Source organism: Phyllobates terribilis, unplaced genomic scaffold (assembly GCF_046119375.1).
Source record: "Phyllobates terribilis strain yellow unplaced genomic scaffold, ASM4611937v1 Scaffold_7__3_contigs__length_470593459, whole genome shotgun sequence".
Classification (NCBI taxonomy): domain Eukaryota; kingdom Metazoa; phylum Chordata; class Amphibia; order Anura; family Dendrobatidae; genus Phyllobates; species Phyllobates terribilis.
In genome coordinates, this window is record NW_027362767.1 from 189,527,362 (window position 1) to 189,542,659 (window position 15,298).

The 15,298-nt window shown below is 45.4% G+C and overlaps 1 protein-coding gene across 6 annotated transcripts in view; it reads right to left on the minus strand.

Moving 5' to 3' along the window:
- Window positions 1–15,298, minus strand: part of NHSL2 (NHS like 2) — a 521,573-nt gene that overhangs the window by 71,122 nt on the left and 435,153 nt on the right. For all 6 annotated transcript variants that reach the window (XM_073639613.1, XM_073639616.1, XM_073639615.1 and 3 more), the window contains one exon: window positions 3,406–3,543. In XM_073639613.1, the coding sequence (XP_073495714.1) occupies window positions 3,406–3,543 (138 nt within the window). The remainder of the gene's footprint in view (window positions 1–3,405; window positions 3,544–15,298) is intronic.

The following is a 15,298-nucleotide window of genomic DNA, read 5'->3' on the forward strand; positions in this document are numbered from 1 at the left end:
GGCAAAAAGAACATAAGGCTTGTCTCAGTTTTGACAGGAAAACATCTTGATGATCGCCAAGACTTTTGGGAGAATACTCTGTGGACTGACGAGATAAAAAATGAACTTTTTGGAAGGTGTATGTCCCATTACATCTGGCGTGGAAGTAACAGCATTTCAGAAAAGGAACATCATACCAACCGTAAAATGTGATGGTGGTAGTGTGATGTGGTCAGCAGCTGTTTTGCTGCTTCAGGACCTGGAAGACTTGCTGTAATAAATGGAACCATGAATTCTGCTGTCTACCAAAAAATCCTGAAGGAGAATGTCCGGCCATCTGTTTGTGACCTTAAGCTGAAGCGCACTTGGGTTATGCAGTAAGACAATAATCCAAAACGCACCAGTAAGTCCACTTCTGAATGGCTTATGAAAAACAAAATTAAGACTTTGGAGTGGCCTAGTCAAAGTCCTGATCTTAATCCGATTGAGATGCTGTGGCATGACCTTAAAAAGGTGGTTCATGCTCAGAAATCCTCCAATGTGGCTGAATTACAACAATTTTGCAAAGATGAGTGGCCAAAATTCCTCCAGAGCTTTGTAAAAGACCCATTGCAAGTTATCGCATATGCTTGATTGCAGTTGTTGCTTCTAAGGGCCCAACCAGTTATTAGGTTTAGGGGGCAATCACTTTTTCACACAGGGCCCTGTAGGTTTGGATTTCTTTCTCCCTTAATAATAAAGACCTTCATTTAATAACTGCATCTTGTGATTACTTGTGTTATCTTTGTCTAATATTTACATTTGTTTCGTGATCTGAAATATTTTAGTTTGACAAACATGCAAAAGAATAAGAAATCAGGAAGGGGGCAAACACTTTTTCACACCACTATGTGACTTAATCCCTGCTTCACTTCTATAATGTCTTTTCTTCATGGCAGATGACAAAGTGAAACTATAACCTGGTTTATCTGAAAGCCAGCCACCATTATTGTAGGAGAATGTCAATTTTATGGTTTTTATAGAGTCACAGATAAAAAGATCTGCCACCAGCAGTGCTGTGTGAACCAGGGGTCATCAGTACACAAGAGCTGAGGGCTTCAACCCACCACTGACTGACAGCTCTCCCTAGTACTCTGCAGAAATAAAACGCTGTCAATCAATGTTAATGGCCCTCAGTACTCATGAGCTGAGGGCTTCCACACACCACTGATTGACATCTCTAGTACTGTGATGAAGAAAAAAGCTGTCAATCAATGTCAGGGGTGTTATGCGCTTTGCACAGGGACCCAGCAAGACTGGCACCAAACCAGCAAAATGGCAGCCACAGACGCACTTGGCACAAGTTGTCCAGCTAGGCAAGCCTTTGAGGGCCGGGAATACTCTTCACCCTGCTCCCAGTAAATGGCAGGGCGATTTTGGCAGAGCCCTTCACAGGCCCACTGTTGCCGGACAGCTGGCATCTGGTGATGCGGCTGGTGCCTAGTCAAGAATCAGGTGAGTACCTCTGCAAGAACCCCAGAAAGTGAAACCAGAAGGGAAAATGAGAAAAACCCTGAAAAGATAGCAACACTAATGCTAACACCACTCACCACCAAGAACATAGGAACTGCAATAAACAGCCAAGGACTGAGCAGGGAGCAGGATTATATAGCCTGCCTAATGATCAGGTGTTGATTATCTCCCAATCATCCCCAGACAGCCACTCCCTGCTGGATTCAACAGCAGACTGGACAATATCCCACCATTGCTTAGTACCAGACAAAACAGCGTCTTGTGTTGCCTGCAACCGGAGAAGACAGTGTCCCATCTTACCCGGGCCTTCCGCGTCCTCATACATCCTACAACACCAGAACGCTCCACAAGATTGGGACAGTTTCCCTGCATGCATAGTTACGCCTCCTCCAGGGTCAGGACAATGGCGGCACATGCGACCAGAGTAGTGAAGCACCGGACCTGCTCCATTCCCAGGTGGGAGCACAGAACCACGATTGGTAACAAGGGTCCTCGGTACACATGAGCTTCCACCACTGATTGACTTCTCTCTCCCTGGTGCTATGCTGAAGTAGTAATCTATCAATGTGACGTGGGCACGGCGAGTCCTCCGGTCATGAAGGCTGAGGGCTCCACAGCACATGCTCATCATTGAGAGAACTTTTCTCAAGATGAGCTTTTCAGCTATGATTTTATGAAAATTACAACTGCTAAATAAGTCACATACCCCTATAATAATCAGGGTTTATGTCATTTTTTTTTTAAAAAAAGGGCAGAACAAATTTGGTGACAGATCCCCTTTAAGTGACCCCAACACACTGCTGACATCTGTTATTAACTAACACATATGGGAATTTTGCAAAACAGAAATGAGAGAATTTATTATGGCTGTCATTTCATACATCTGTCCTATTATAATGTTAGCTGCAGTAATATATGCCTAATTTATAAAGGCTCTGGTGCCATCGCGGGTCACTGATGGGCTGCTATAACTGCTGAGGACCTCAATGAAAGATTAAATCCCCTTCCTTTTCCCCATTAAAAATAAAGAGAATGAAAAAAATACCGTATGTCGTATTGTTGAGTTCAGAAAAGTCTGATCTATCAAAATATAAAAATAATTAACCCTATCAGTAAACATCATAAATGAAGAAAATTTAAGAGCGCCAAAATCACGTTTTTTTTTTGTCACAAAAAATGCTGTAACAACCGATTAAAACGTCACATCTATCGCAAAATGGCATCAAGAAAAACGTCATTTCGCGCTGCAAAAATTAAGCTGTCACACAGCTCCATTGATGAAAAAAATCTAAATGTTATGAGTCTTGGAAAATGACAACACAACCCCAAATTTTTTTTTCTGCAAGCGTCTGATTTTTTTTTTTTTATCATTAAAATGATAAAAAGAACTGGACAAGACTTGGAATTTTTTCTCCATTTTCCAGTTCACTATGTAGTACAATGAATGGTGTCATTCAAAAGTAAAACTTGTCCCGCAAAATACAAGCCCTCATATGTCTATGTGGACAGAAAAATAAAAGAGGTATGGCTGTGGGAAGAAGGTGAGGAAAAAACGAAAGAATGGAAATTGGCTGCATCGTGAAGGGGTTAAATCTACACGAGCTTAGATTTGTCCAATAATTGACCCAAATATTTGGGATAATTCCCAGTTATTATTGTGTCAGATCGTGGGAAGTTTCAGCTCTTTCATGAAACCTTACCTATTTTTTTAGAAAAAAGCATCAGGAAACAGCAGAAAGCATCAAACTATTACACAGACTTGGCGCTTGTGAAGAATGAGCCAAGATCAGGCACAGGGTCAATCGTATAACTTTTTTAATGTTCCCCCAAGAGTCAACGGATGGAGGAAGAAATGTTGCTACAACAATATATGACTTGTATAAGATGAAAGCTGGTTGCGGGTGGGGACCATACCTTGAAGTAGACTCTGCAGGTTGAGCTCGGCCTCCTGATGAAGCTCCTCTACGCAGGGTGGGCGCTTGGAGGACAGGAATACATTTACAGGCTGCTGTTGCCAGTTACTCAGCTTGGAGTGGTCTAAAGTCGAGGCAGCTACAGGAAGAAGAAAAGATACAGAAATCCGTTATTAGCAGGGCATCACTGTAACATATATCTTTCCATATAGTTTCTATGTAAAGCATTTGTAGACTGCATGGATTTCATGTCCTTCAGGCAGAATGAATTATACAATAATCCTAAAGGTTCACATACTTTTGCCACTCACAGAAATCTGATATTGTATCATGGTTAATCTATCCATGATCCAATATCCAATGTCTGTGAGTGGCAAAACTATGTGAACCTTTAGGATTACTTGATAATTTGAAGGTAAAATAAAAGTCTGATGCAGTCAATCCATGGCATGTCAATCAGGTGTGATTGCGCCTCCTATTTTATTTCGATAACAGGAATGTATTAAAGTCTTATTTTCACAACACATTTGTGGAAGGGCTTCATGGCACAAACAAAGGAGATTGCTAAGGGTCTCAGAAGAAAGATTACTGATGCTCATCAGGCTGGAGAAGGAACAAAACCATCTCCAAAGAGCTTTGTCTCCATCAATCCATAGTCAGACAGATTGTGTGCAAATGGAGCAAATTCAGGACCATTAAGGAATGGCCGAACAACAAAGGTCACTCCAAGATCGAAGGAACAACAAAGGAACTCAAGATAACTTCTAAGTAACTAAATGAGAAGGAACAGCAAAGGAACTCAAGATAACTTCTAAGTAACTAAAGGACCTTACATTAGCTAATGTTAATGGTCATTAGTCCACCATTAAGAGGACATTGAACAACAAAGGTTTACATGGTAGTATTGCAAGGTGACAACAACTGCTCTCCATCTACAGTTTGCTAAAGATTACCTGATCAAACCAGAAGGTTACTAGAACAATGTTTTGTAGCAGAATGAGACCAAAATAATACTTTTTGGTTTAAATAAGAAGTGTTATGTTAGGAGTAAGAAGAACACTGCATTACAGCACAAAAACCTTGTACCACCCATGAAATGTAGTGATGGTAGTATTATGGTTTGGGCCTGCTTTGTTGCTTCTGGGTCAAGATGGCTTTCCATGATGCATAAAACAATGAATCCTATTAGAAAATCCCAAATGAAAATGCTAGAACATCTGTTAGCTTGAACTTCAAGGGAACGACCCAAATCTCACAAGAAATTTTTGAAAAGAATGGTTAAAGGAGAATAATGGTAATGTTTTGAAATGGCCAAGTCAAAGTCCTGACTTTAATCCTATAGGGTGGTTTGCACGTTAATGACCAGGCCAATTTTTACAATTCTGACCACTGTCACTTTATGAGGTAATTACTCTGGAACGCTTCAACGGATCCCCCTGATTCTGAGACTGTTTTTTCGTGACATATTGTACTTCATGATTGTGGTAAAACTTCTTCGATATCACTTGCATTTATTTGTGAAAAAAATGGAAATTTGGTGAAAATTTTGAAAATTTTGCAATTTTAAAAATTTGAATTTTTATGCCCTTAAATCAGAGAGATATGTCACACAAAAGAGTTAATAAATAACATTTCCCACATGTCTACTTTACATCAGCACAATTTTGGAACCAAACTTTTTTTTTTATTAGGGAGCTATAAGGGTTAAAAGTTGACCAGCGATTTCTAATTTTTCCAACAAAATTTACAAAACCATTTTTTTAGGGACCACATCATATTTGAAGTCACTTTGAGGGGTCTTTGTGACAGAAAATAACCAAAAGTGACACCATTCTAAAAACTGCACCCCTCAAGGTGCTCAAAACCACATTCAAGAACTTTATTAACCCTTCAGGTGCTTGACAGGAAAATTTGTTGTGCAGTTCCTCCTGAGCACGCCGATACCCCATATGTGGGGGAAAACCACTGTTTGGGCGCACAGCAGGGCTCAGAAGGGAAGGAGCACCATTTGACTTTTTGAATGTAAAATTTGCTTGAATAATTAAGGGACGCCATGTTGCGTTTGGAGAGCCCCTGATGTGCCTAAACAGTGGAAACCCCCCACAAGTGACACCATTTTGGAAACTAGACCCCTCAGGGAACTTATCTTGATGTGTGGTGAGCACCTTGAACCCCCAGGTGCTTCACATAAGTTTAGAACATTGAGCTGTAAAAATCAAATTTTCACATTTTTCCCACAAAAATGTTTTTCAGCCCCCAATTTTGCATTTTCATAAGGGTAACAGGAGAAATTGCACCATGTAGTTTGTTGTGCAATTTCTCCTGAGTAAGAAGATACCCCATATGTGGGGGAAAAGCACTGTTTGGGTGCACGGCAGGGTTTCGGAAGGGAAGGAGCGTCATTTGACTTTTTGAATGTAAAATTTGCTTGAATACTTAGCAGATGTGCCCCTGATGTGCTTAAACAGTGGAAAACCCCCACAAGTGACACCATTTTGGAAACTAGACCCCTCAGGGAACTTATCTAGATGTGTGCTGAGCACCCTGAATCCCCAAGTGCTTTACAGAAGTTTATAACATGGAGACGTGAAAATAAAAAAAATCAAACTTTTTCCACAAAAATGATGTTTTAGCCCCAATTTTTTTATTTTCACAAGGGTAAGAGGAGAAAATGGACCCCAAAAACTGTTGTGCAATTTCTCCCGAGTACGCCAATACCCCATATGTGGGGAAAATACAGTGTTTGGGCGCACGGCAGAGTTCAGAAGGGAAGGAGCACTGTGTGACTTTTTGAACGCAAAATTGTCTGAAATCGAGAGCGGACGCCATGTCGCGTTTGGAGAGCCCCTGATGTGCCTAAATAGTGGAAACCCCCCACAAGTGACCCCATTTTGGAAACTACACCCCTCAAGGATTTTATAAAGGGGTATAGTGAACATTTTGAACCCAGAAGTACAACACAGAATTTGATAACATTAGGTCATCATATTGAATAAGTTGTCATTAATCTTGAGCGCAAGTGCTCACTACTTGAGTTTGCATCGGGTACTGAGGTATGCACCATGTATCGCGAGTGCTGGAGTGACATGCTCGAGTCCCCGCCTGCATGTTTCACGGTTATTAGACACCCAAAAAAAAACATGCGGGGATCGCTCGTGCATGGCAGGTAATCCCCGCAAGGTTTTTTTGGCCACGAAGCATATGGGGTGGAGACTAGAGCTTGTCACTTGAGCACCCGCGATACTCAGTGCATACCCGAGCACCCAATGCAAACTCAAGTGGTGAGCACTTGCACTCAACACCATATCGTCATCTTTTTTTTTTTCACTTTTGAAAAAAATCCCAACCCTAATACAACCCCAATCCTAACTCTAGCCTAACCCTTGCCCAACCCTAACCCCAACCCTAGCCCGACCCTAACCCTATCCCAACTCTAGACTAACCCTAGCCCAACCCTAACCCAACCCTAGCCCAACCCTAACCCCAACCCTAACCCTAACCCTAGCCCAATCCTAACCCCAACCCTAACCCTAGCCCAACCCCAACCCTAACCCAACCCTAGCCCTAACACAACCTTAACCCTAGAGTTTATTTTTTACGCCGTTCCTCGTGCGGTATAAGTGATTAGATGACTTTATTCTTCGGGTTGGTGCGATTACAGCGATACCAGAATCATATCGGCTTTTTATGATTGACAGCTGTCACACACAAAAAGACGCATTTTTTTGTATAATCTAGTTTTTGCATCGCCATATTTTGAGAGCTATAATTTTTCCATATTTTGGCCGACAGTCATGTTACGGCTTGGTTTTTGCGGGATGAGTTGACGTTGTTATTGGTATTATTTTCAGGCATGTGACATTTCTGATCGCTTTCTATTCCGATTTTTAGGAGGCAGAATAAACGAAAACCAACAACTCAGGAATTGTTTTTATGTTTTTTTTTATTCTGTTCGCGTGTGGTAAAATTGATAAGGCGGCTTTATTCTTCAGGTCAGTACGTTTACAGCGGTATCACATTTATATCGTTTTTCTATGTTTTGGCGCTTTTACACAATAGAAGCTATTTTATAGAAAAAAATATTTTTTTGCATCGCTTTATTCTGAGAGCTATAACTTTTTTACTTTTCAGCTGATGGAGCTGTATGGTGGCTTGTTTTTTGTGGGACAAGATGAAGTTTTCAGCGGTACCATTTTTATTTCCATTTGGCTTTTTGATCGCGTGTTATTCCATTTTTTGTTTGGTGGTATGATGATAAAGCATTGTTTTTTGCTTCGTTTTTTATTTATTTATTTATTTTACATTGTTCACTAAAGGGGTTAACTAGTTGGACAATTTTATAGGTCAGGTCGTTCCGGACGCAGCGATACTAAATATGTGTACTTTTATTGCTTTTTTTCATAACAATATTTATTGATGGGTACATTCTATTTTTATTTTTGGTGGATTATTATTATTATTTTTAAAAAAATATTTTTTTACAAATTTTTTATTTATTTTTTCTCATTTTTTAACACTTTTTGGACTTTTATTCTGTGTCCCACTATGGGACTTTCACTTTTTTTATTCTGATCGCCTGTATAGCACAGGGATGGAGCACCATCCCTGTGCTATGCAGGCTGTCAGCGCTGCAGATGCAGAAGACATATTGGTCATGCACTGCGCATGACCAAAGTATCTTCCTGCTGTCTGGTGATCCGGATGTTGTCATGATGACATCGGCAGACAGCGCTGGAGGCCGGAAGAGGAGGTGAGTATTGCGATCACCTCCCCTTGCCACCGCAATCCTGTGATCGACTTGGATTGCAGCATTGCAGGGGTTAATGTGCCGGGAGTGGTGCGGGAACGCCGCTCCCTGCACATAGAACCGGGTGTCAGCTGTGACTATCAGCTGACACCCGGCGGCGATCGCCCCGCACCGCTTGTGTGCGGGTGCGATCGCCATATGACCTAATAGTACGTCATTGGTCCAATCGGCCCGGGTCACCATGACGTACTATTAGGTCACACGTCAGAAAGGGGTTAACTAATTTTCTTCAATAAAAAATAAAGATTCTAATATGTCTGAATCATTTGTCTGATTTGGTTCTTTATCTACTTGTAGAACTTGTGGGAAAAATCTAATATAGTTTTAACCCCTTCCTGACGTGTCTATTTTCCTTTTTTTCCTCCAAGAGCTATAACTTTTTTATTTTTCTGTTCACATAGCCGTATGGGGTTTGTTTTTTGCAGGACGAGTTGTACTTTTGAATTACATTATTCATTTTATCAAGTTCATTGAACTTGGAAAAAAAAAGTGCAATTCCACAATTTGTTCAATATAAAGTAAAACTGACCTGCCATTATTATCATTCCCCGGGGCAGCACGAGTATGCAAATACAGAACCAAACATGTATATTTTTTTTTTATTTAAGTGGTGAAAAAACGACTCCATTTTTCGTTATCTGGTGCAGGCTGGGGCTTATTTTTCGCGCACTGAGCTGATGTTTTTACTGATACCACTTTGGGATAGATCTGATGTTTTGATCGCCTCTTATTGCATTTTATTGCACCGTTGACACGGCCAAAAAAAATGTAATTCTGGCATTTCGATTTTTTTTCTCATTTTACCGATCAGATTTATATATTCTATATTTTGAAAGATCGGACTTTTACGAACTCAGCAATACCAAATATGTGTATTTTTTATTTCTTTTAATTATTTTATTTTTAAATGGGGAAAAGGGGGGTGATTTGAACTTTTTTTTTTTTTTTTAAATAATTTTTTTTTTCACTTTTTAAGTGTATTTAATAGTCCCTTAGGGGACTTGAAGCTGCAATCATCCGATAGCTTCTGCTATACATAACAGTGCTTCAGCCCTGCTTCAGTCCTGCTCACCATTATTGGTGACGCGCCCCTGGGCCTGTGTCGCGCTGCGTTGCGCACACGGGAGCTTACCCGGAGCCGGATCTGTTGAGGGTTGTAGTCTCGTGGCGGTGACCCGGTCCGTGCCCAGGGAGTCAAACTGAGCGGCGATGTAACAGCGGTAGATGTAGGACGACTACGCCACCCGTTGAATGCAGCTATGGAGCTGCCGCTGCAGGACAGTCCGCTGAGGCCGGTGGATAGATGGTGCAGCGTAGATGGTATAACCCCCAACGGGAGGGGTATGGCCTCAGGGCAGCAGATGGATGATGGGGGTAGCAGGAACCACTCAGAGACGGTGCGGTGTAATTCAGGGTCTTTACTGGTAACAACGATAGACCCTCCCGGAGTACTTGCTAGTGAACGGGGCCTGGTCAGTCCTTGAGCAGATGGGATCTCCCCGGGCCAGGCGGAGTTGTAGGCCTCCCAAACTGACTGTACTCTTCTGGCTACCTTGCTAGAAATGGATATAAGTAGCCCACGTCCCTGAGTGTACCGTGTGGTGCTCACCCGTATGGCCGGTGACTCGGGGCCTTCTAATGGCTTCCGCTCCACGATGGCGGTGCTGGTCCCACGCGTGTGACCGTGCCTTCGGGTTTCTGGGCCTGAGGACCTGAAATCCCCTGCCGGTCGGCTTCTGCTGCTGGGTAAGAGTTAGTCCCCACAGCCTCGGACGCCGGGTCCGGTAAGAAAGCTTCTCAGTCAGGGCGAGCTCTGCAGCTGCCAGCCCCTGACTCGTAGTAGTATTGCTCCCACTGAGCTTCTGCTGTTTCTTCCTGTGACTGTTTCTTGTCTCTACTCTCCTTGACCCCAGGCTCAGGCCCCTGGACAGGGCCTGCCTGTGGAGCAGAGCCCATAGAGCAGCTCTGCTCCCTGTCTTCTCCTCTCAGAACTCCCTACCCTGCCTCAGCCCCAGGTTTATATAGGGGAAGTCCTTCCCCTCCCAAGACTGGGCAGGAGGTGTGGCATGCACAGGATCCCTGACCAAAGGACCTCCCACCTGCTCTCAGACGTAATATCTCTATCACTGTGGCAACCAGACCCCTGGGGTGTCACATTGGCACCCCTTCATTTTTTTTCAGAGACTGAACAATATCTTCAGAAATAAATGGAAATGTACCAAAGTTATATCCTCAGGATTTTTTAATTAGTGATCCAAAGTAATACAACAATAAAACATTGTTTTTCAACTTCCATGTTGCAATTTCAAAGAAGAAACAGAATAAACAGCATGTGCAGCAATAAAGGCCCACCTAATTAATACTTGGTTGCCAACCTAATTAATACTTGGTTGACCACCTAATTAATACTTGGTTGCCCCCCTAATTAATACTTGGTTGAACACCCTTTGGCATTGCTGACGGCCTCCACACGTTTCTTGTAGCCATCTTTAAGCTTCTTGCTCTTCTCAGCTGGAGTTTTCTCCCATCATCCTTTGCAGTTTGTTCAAGCTCTTGAATGTTTGCAGGTTTCTTTTTCCCAATGGCAGATTTCAGTTCACCCCAAAGATTTTCAATGGGGTTGAGGTCAGGACTCATTGCTGGCCATTTTAAAACAGTCCATTTTTTTCTTTTTCAACCATTCCTGTGTACTTTTGGATGTGAGCTTTGGGTCATTTTCTTGCTGGAGGACCCATGATCTTCAACTCAAACCAAGTTTTCTTACACTGGGTAGGACACTTCGCTCTAAAATCTCTTGATAATTCTCTGATTTTATTATTCCTGTGATAAGGTTAAGGCCCTCAGTACTAGATGCAGCTAAGTAACCCCAAAGCATTATGGATCCTCCACCATGCTTAACTGTTGGTAAGGTGTTCTTTTCCTTCATTGCGTCGCCTGTAAACAAACTGTTGCTTTGCATTGCCAAAAAACTCTATTTTTGTTTCATCTGTCCACAGAACATTTTCCCAGAAGGATTGTGGTTTGTCAAGGTACACTTTGCCAAAGATCAGTCTTTCCTTTTTATGTCTTTTTATCAGCAATGGTTTCTTCCTTGGTCTTCGCCCATAAAGCTCTGCTTGGTTTAGTGTGCAGCGTATGGTACTCTTTGAAACCATGACCCCAGACTGTTCCAGGTTGGTCTTCAGGTCTTTGGATGTTTGACATGGTGTTTTTTCCACCATTTGCACCAACCTTTGAAGACATTTCTTGTCAATTTTCCCCTTTCCCCCACGTCCAGGGAAGTTCTTGATGAATCTGACGCGCCCCTGGGCCTGTGTCGCGCTGCGTTGCGCACGCGGGAGCTTACCCGGAGCCGGATCTGTTTAGGGTTGTAGTCTCGTGGCGGTGACCCGGTCCGTGCCCAGGGAGTCAAACTGGACGGCAGTCTGTTAGCGGTAGAAAATGGTTGATGACTACGCCACCCGTTGAATGCAGCCAGGGGGCTGCTGCTGCAGGGCAGACCGCTGAGGCCGGTGGAAGGATGGTGCAGCGTGATAGTATAACCCCCAACGGGAGGGGTATGGCCTCAGGGCAGCCGACGTGGATGATGGGGGTAGCAGGAACCACTCAGAGACGGTATGGTAGCGTTCAGGGTCTTTACTGGTAACAACGATAGACCCTCCCGGAGTACTTGCTAGCGAACGGGGCCTGGTCAGTCCTTGAGCAGATGGGATCTCCCCTGGCCAGGCGTAGTTGTAGGCCTCCCAAGCTGACTGTACTCTTCTGGCTACCTTGCTAGAAGCTGATGTAAGTAGCCCACGTCCCTGAGTGTACCGTGTGGTGCTCACCCGTATGGCCGGTGACTCGGGGCCTTCTAATGGCTTCCGCTCCACGATGGCAGTGCTGGTCCCACGCGTGTGACCGGGCCTTCGGGCTTCTGGGCCAGGGGACCTGAAATCCCCTGCCTGGCGGATTCTGCTGCTGGGTAGAAGTTAGTTCCCACAGCCTCGGACTCCGGGTCCGGTAAAGAATCTTCTTAGTCAGGGCGAGCTCTTTAGCTGCCAGCCCCTGACTCCTTGTGACTCTGCTGCTTCCTATGCTGCTCTTGTCTCTACTGTTCCTGGACTCCCTAACCCTGCCTCAGCCCCGGGTTTATACAGGGGAAGTTCTTCCCCTCCCAAGGCTGGGCAGGAGGTGTGGCATGCACAGGATCCCTGACCAAAGGACCTCCCACCTGCTCTCAGACGTAATATCTCTATCACTGTGACAACCAGACCCCTGGGGTGTCACACTCCCCCCTAGTGAAATTTAGTACTCCGGGACTAAACACTTTTTAGAAAAATATAACAAGGTATATCAAAGAACAATAAAATACAATAAGGAAACACAATAAGATGGTCACGGATGTCCGCAACCGGGTGCAGTCTTTGAAGAAAAGCAAAGGTGTCCATTTCACCAACACAGGGAGACGTAACCAGGTAGGGGTCTGTCCTACCCCGAGTCCTTAACAGTCTCTAGTCCATCCTGGGTTACGCTCCAACTATATACAAAGGATTCCCGGTAAATCCACCGAAGACTCCTAAAAACAACTAGAAACACAAAATTACACACAAGCAACAATAAACAGGTAAACATTGTAAAACAACTTAAACATTTAGATCCTCCAACGTGCGGGTAACTGGCCTCTAGTGGCCCTAGTGGACCTACGGAGCTGACTGTCTGGCCCTGAACTACAGGGTGTAGGAGCTGTCAAGGGTAAACTAGGCAGCTGTCTACCGGCTCTTTGTCTCACTAGGGGTACGGCAGGCTCACTATAAGCAGAGGGTGGATTCTCCTGTTCCGCTTGGGTGGAGTCTTCTGCCTCCTGGACCGGCTGCTCTTCCAGCTCTACCCGTTGCTCCGTAGGTTCTTGGGATGATGGTTGGAGGAAGGTGAGTACGGGTACCACAACTGCACCATTGACTTGAGTCCAAGACCGAGGGAAGTCCCCGAGCACGGTACTAACCATATCTTCCCTTTCTTCCACGGGTCGATGGTCTTCCTGTTCCTCCTCAGGGTTCCTCAGTTGTTCGGGGCACTTCTTCAGGTGGTCCCGGGATACAATGGCTGTGGTTTCCCCTCCGTCTTTACTGATGGTACAGACCTTCGGGTTCTCGTGGCTTGAGGGCAGTACGGTGTACGGGTCCTTCTCCCACTGGTCGTCCAACTTGTGGAGCCGTCTCTTCCTCTTCAAGACCTGCTCTCCGGGTACCAGGGGAACAGCGGGAGCATACTGGTTGTAAGTCTTCTCTTGTCTTTCCCTAGCCTGACAGAGACTTCGCTCCACGCTCTCCTGTACTTTCCGGTACTGCTGCTGCCTCTCTGTGTCCCAGTCTGTTTCTGGTGAAGTGTCCTCGGGCGTCAGGACTCCCATTTCCAGGTCAACAGGTAACTTACCAGGTCTTGCCCTCATTAGGTAAGCCGGGGTACAGTTGGTGGAACCTACCGGGATGTGGTTGTATAGGTCCACCAGATCGGGCAACTTCTCAGGCCACAGACTGCGTTCTTCCAGGGGCAACGTTTTTAGAAGATCCATTACCACCTGGTTCATTTTCTCACAAAGTCCATTAGTTTGCGGATGGTAGGGTGTCGTCCTTATCTTCCGGCAGCCATACAGATTGCAGAATTCCTGGAAGACCTCCGCTTCAAAGGCAGGTCCCTGGTCCGTCAGCACTTGGTCCGGGTACCCGTGTGGACGGCAAAAGTGCTGCTGGAAGGCTCTAGCTGCTGTTCGAGCCGTTAAGTCCTTGACGGGGACGACAACCAGAAACCGGGAGTAATGATCCACGATGGTTAACGCGTAGACGTAGCCACTTCTGCTGGGGGTCAGTTTTACATGATCCAAGGCTACCAGTTCCAACGGTTGCCGGGTGACGATGGACTGCAGGGGAGTCTTCTGGCTGGCCCGGTCCTTCCTTCTCAGATTGCACGGGCCACAGTCTCTGCACCACTTCTCGATGGTTCCCCTCATGCCTACCCAGTGGAACCGCTCACGCAGCAGGAACTCCAGCTTTTTCCACCCGAAGTGTCCAGCTCCGTCGTGGTATGCCTCCATCACCATGGCTGCGTCTCTTCGTGGCACCACTACTTGCCAGAGTAGTTCATGCGTCCTGGAGTTAACCATTCTGCGGCACAACTTCCCCTTGTAAAGGAACAGTCGACTCTTCTCTGCCCATAGTTGTTTGGCTTCCTCTGGAGCGTCTGATTCCAGGCTAGCCTCCGGGCGAGTCAGCATCTCCTTCACCAGTCGGACGGCAGGGTCGCTGTCTTGCGTTTCCGCCCAGTTGTAGTGAGGTAAGGGGTTCAACGTAGCAGCCTGCTTACTCCTTACCCGGTGGGAATACTGGATAGTCCCATGACGGTGGAACGCAGGGAGTTCAACTTCTTCCAGTCCCTCCGGATCTTCTCCTCCGTCCGGCAGGTTGGGCATCCTGGACAGGGCGTCCGCGTTGGTATTGGAGCGCCCTGCCCGGTATTTAATTGTGAACTCGTAGTTGGACAGACGGGCCATCCACCTCTGCTCCAGGGCACCGAGTCTTGCCGTGTCCAGGTGTGTCAGCGGGTTGTTATCTGTGTATACGGTGAACCGGGAAGAAGCGAGGTAATGCTTAAAGCGCTCGGTGACTGCCCATACCACGGCCAGGAACTCTAGCTTAAATGAGCTATAATTCTCGGGATTCCTTTCGGTGGGTCGCAGTTTTCGGCTGGCATAGGCGATTACTCGCTCTTTCCCCTGCTGAATCTGGGACAGTACGGCTCCTAGCCCGACGTTACTGGCGTCGGTGTAGAGGATGAAGGGCTGGCTATAGTCCGGATACGCCAAGATTTCATCCCCCGTGAGGGCCATCTTCAGCTGGCGGAAGGACTCTTCCTCTAGCTCTTCCCATTTGAAGGGCGGCTTCTGGTTCTTGGCCTTCCGGGACTGGCCTATCAGGAGGTCCTGCATAGGCGCCGCCTTTTTGGTGAAACCGGGAATAAACCTTCGGTAGTAGCCTACCAACCCTAGGAACTGCCGCACTTCTTTTACGCTGGAAGGGCTTGGCCATCCTTTGATTGCGGTGATCTTATC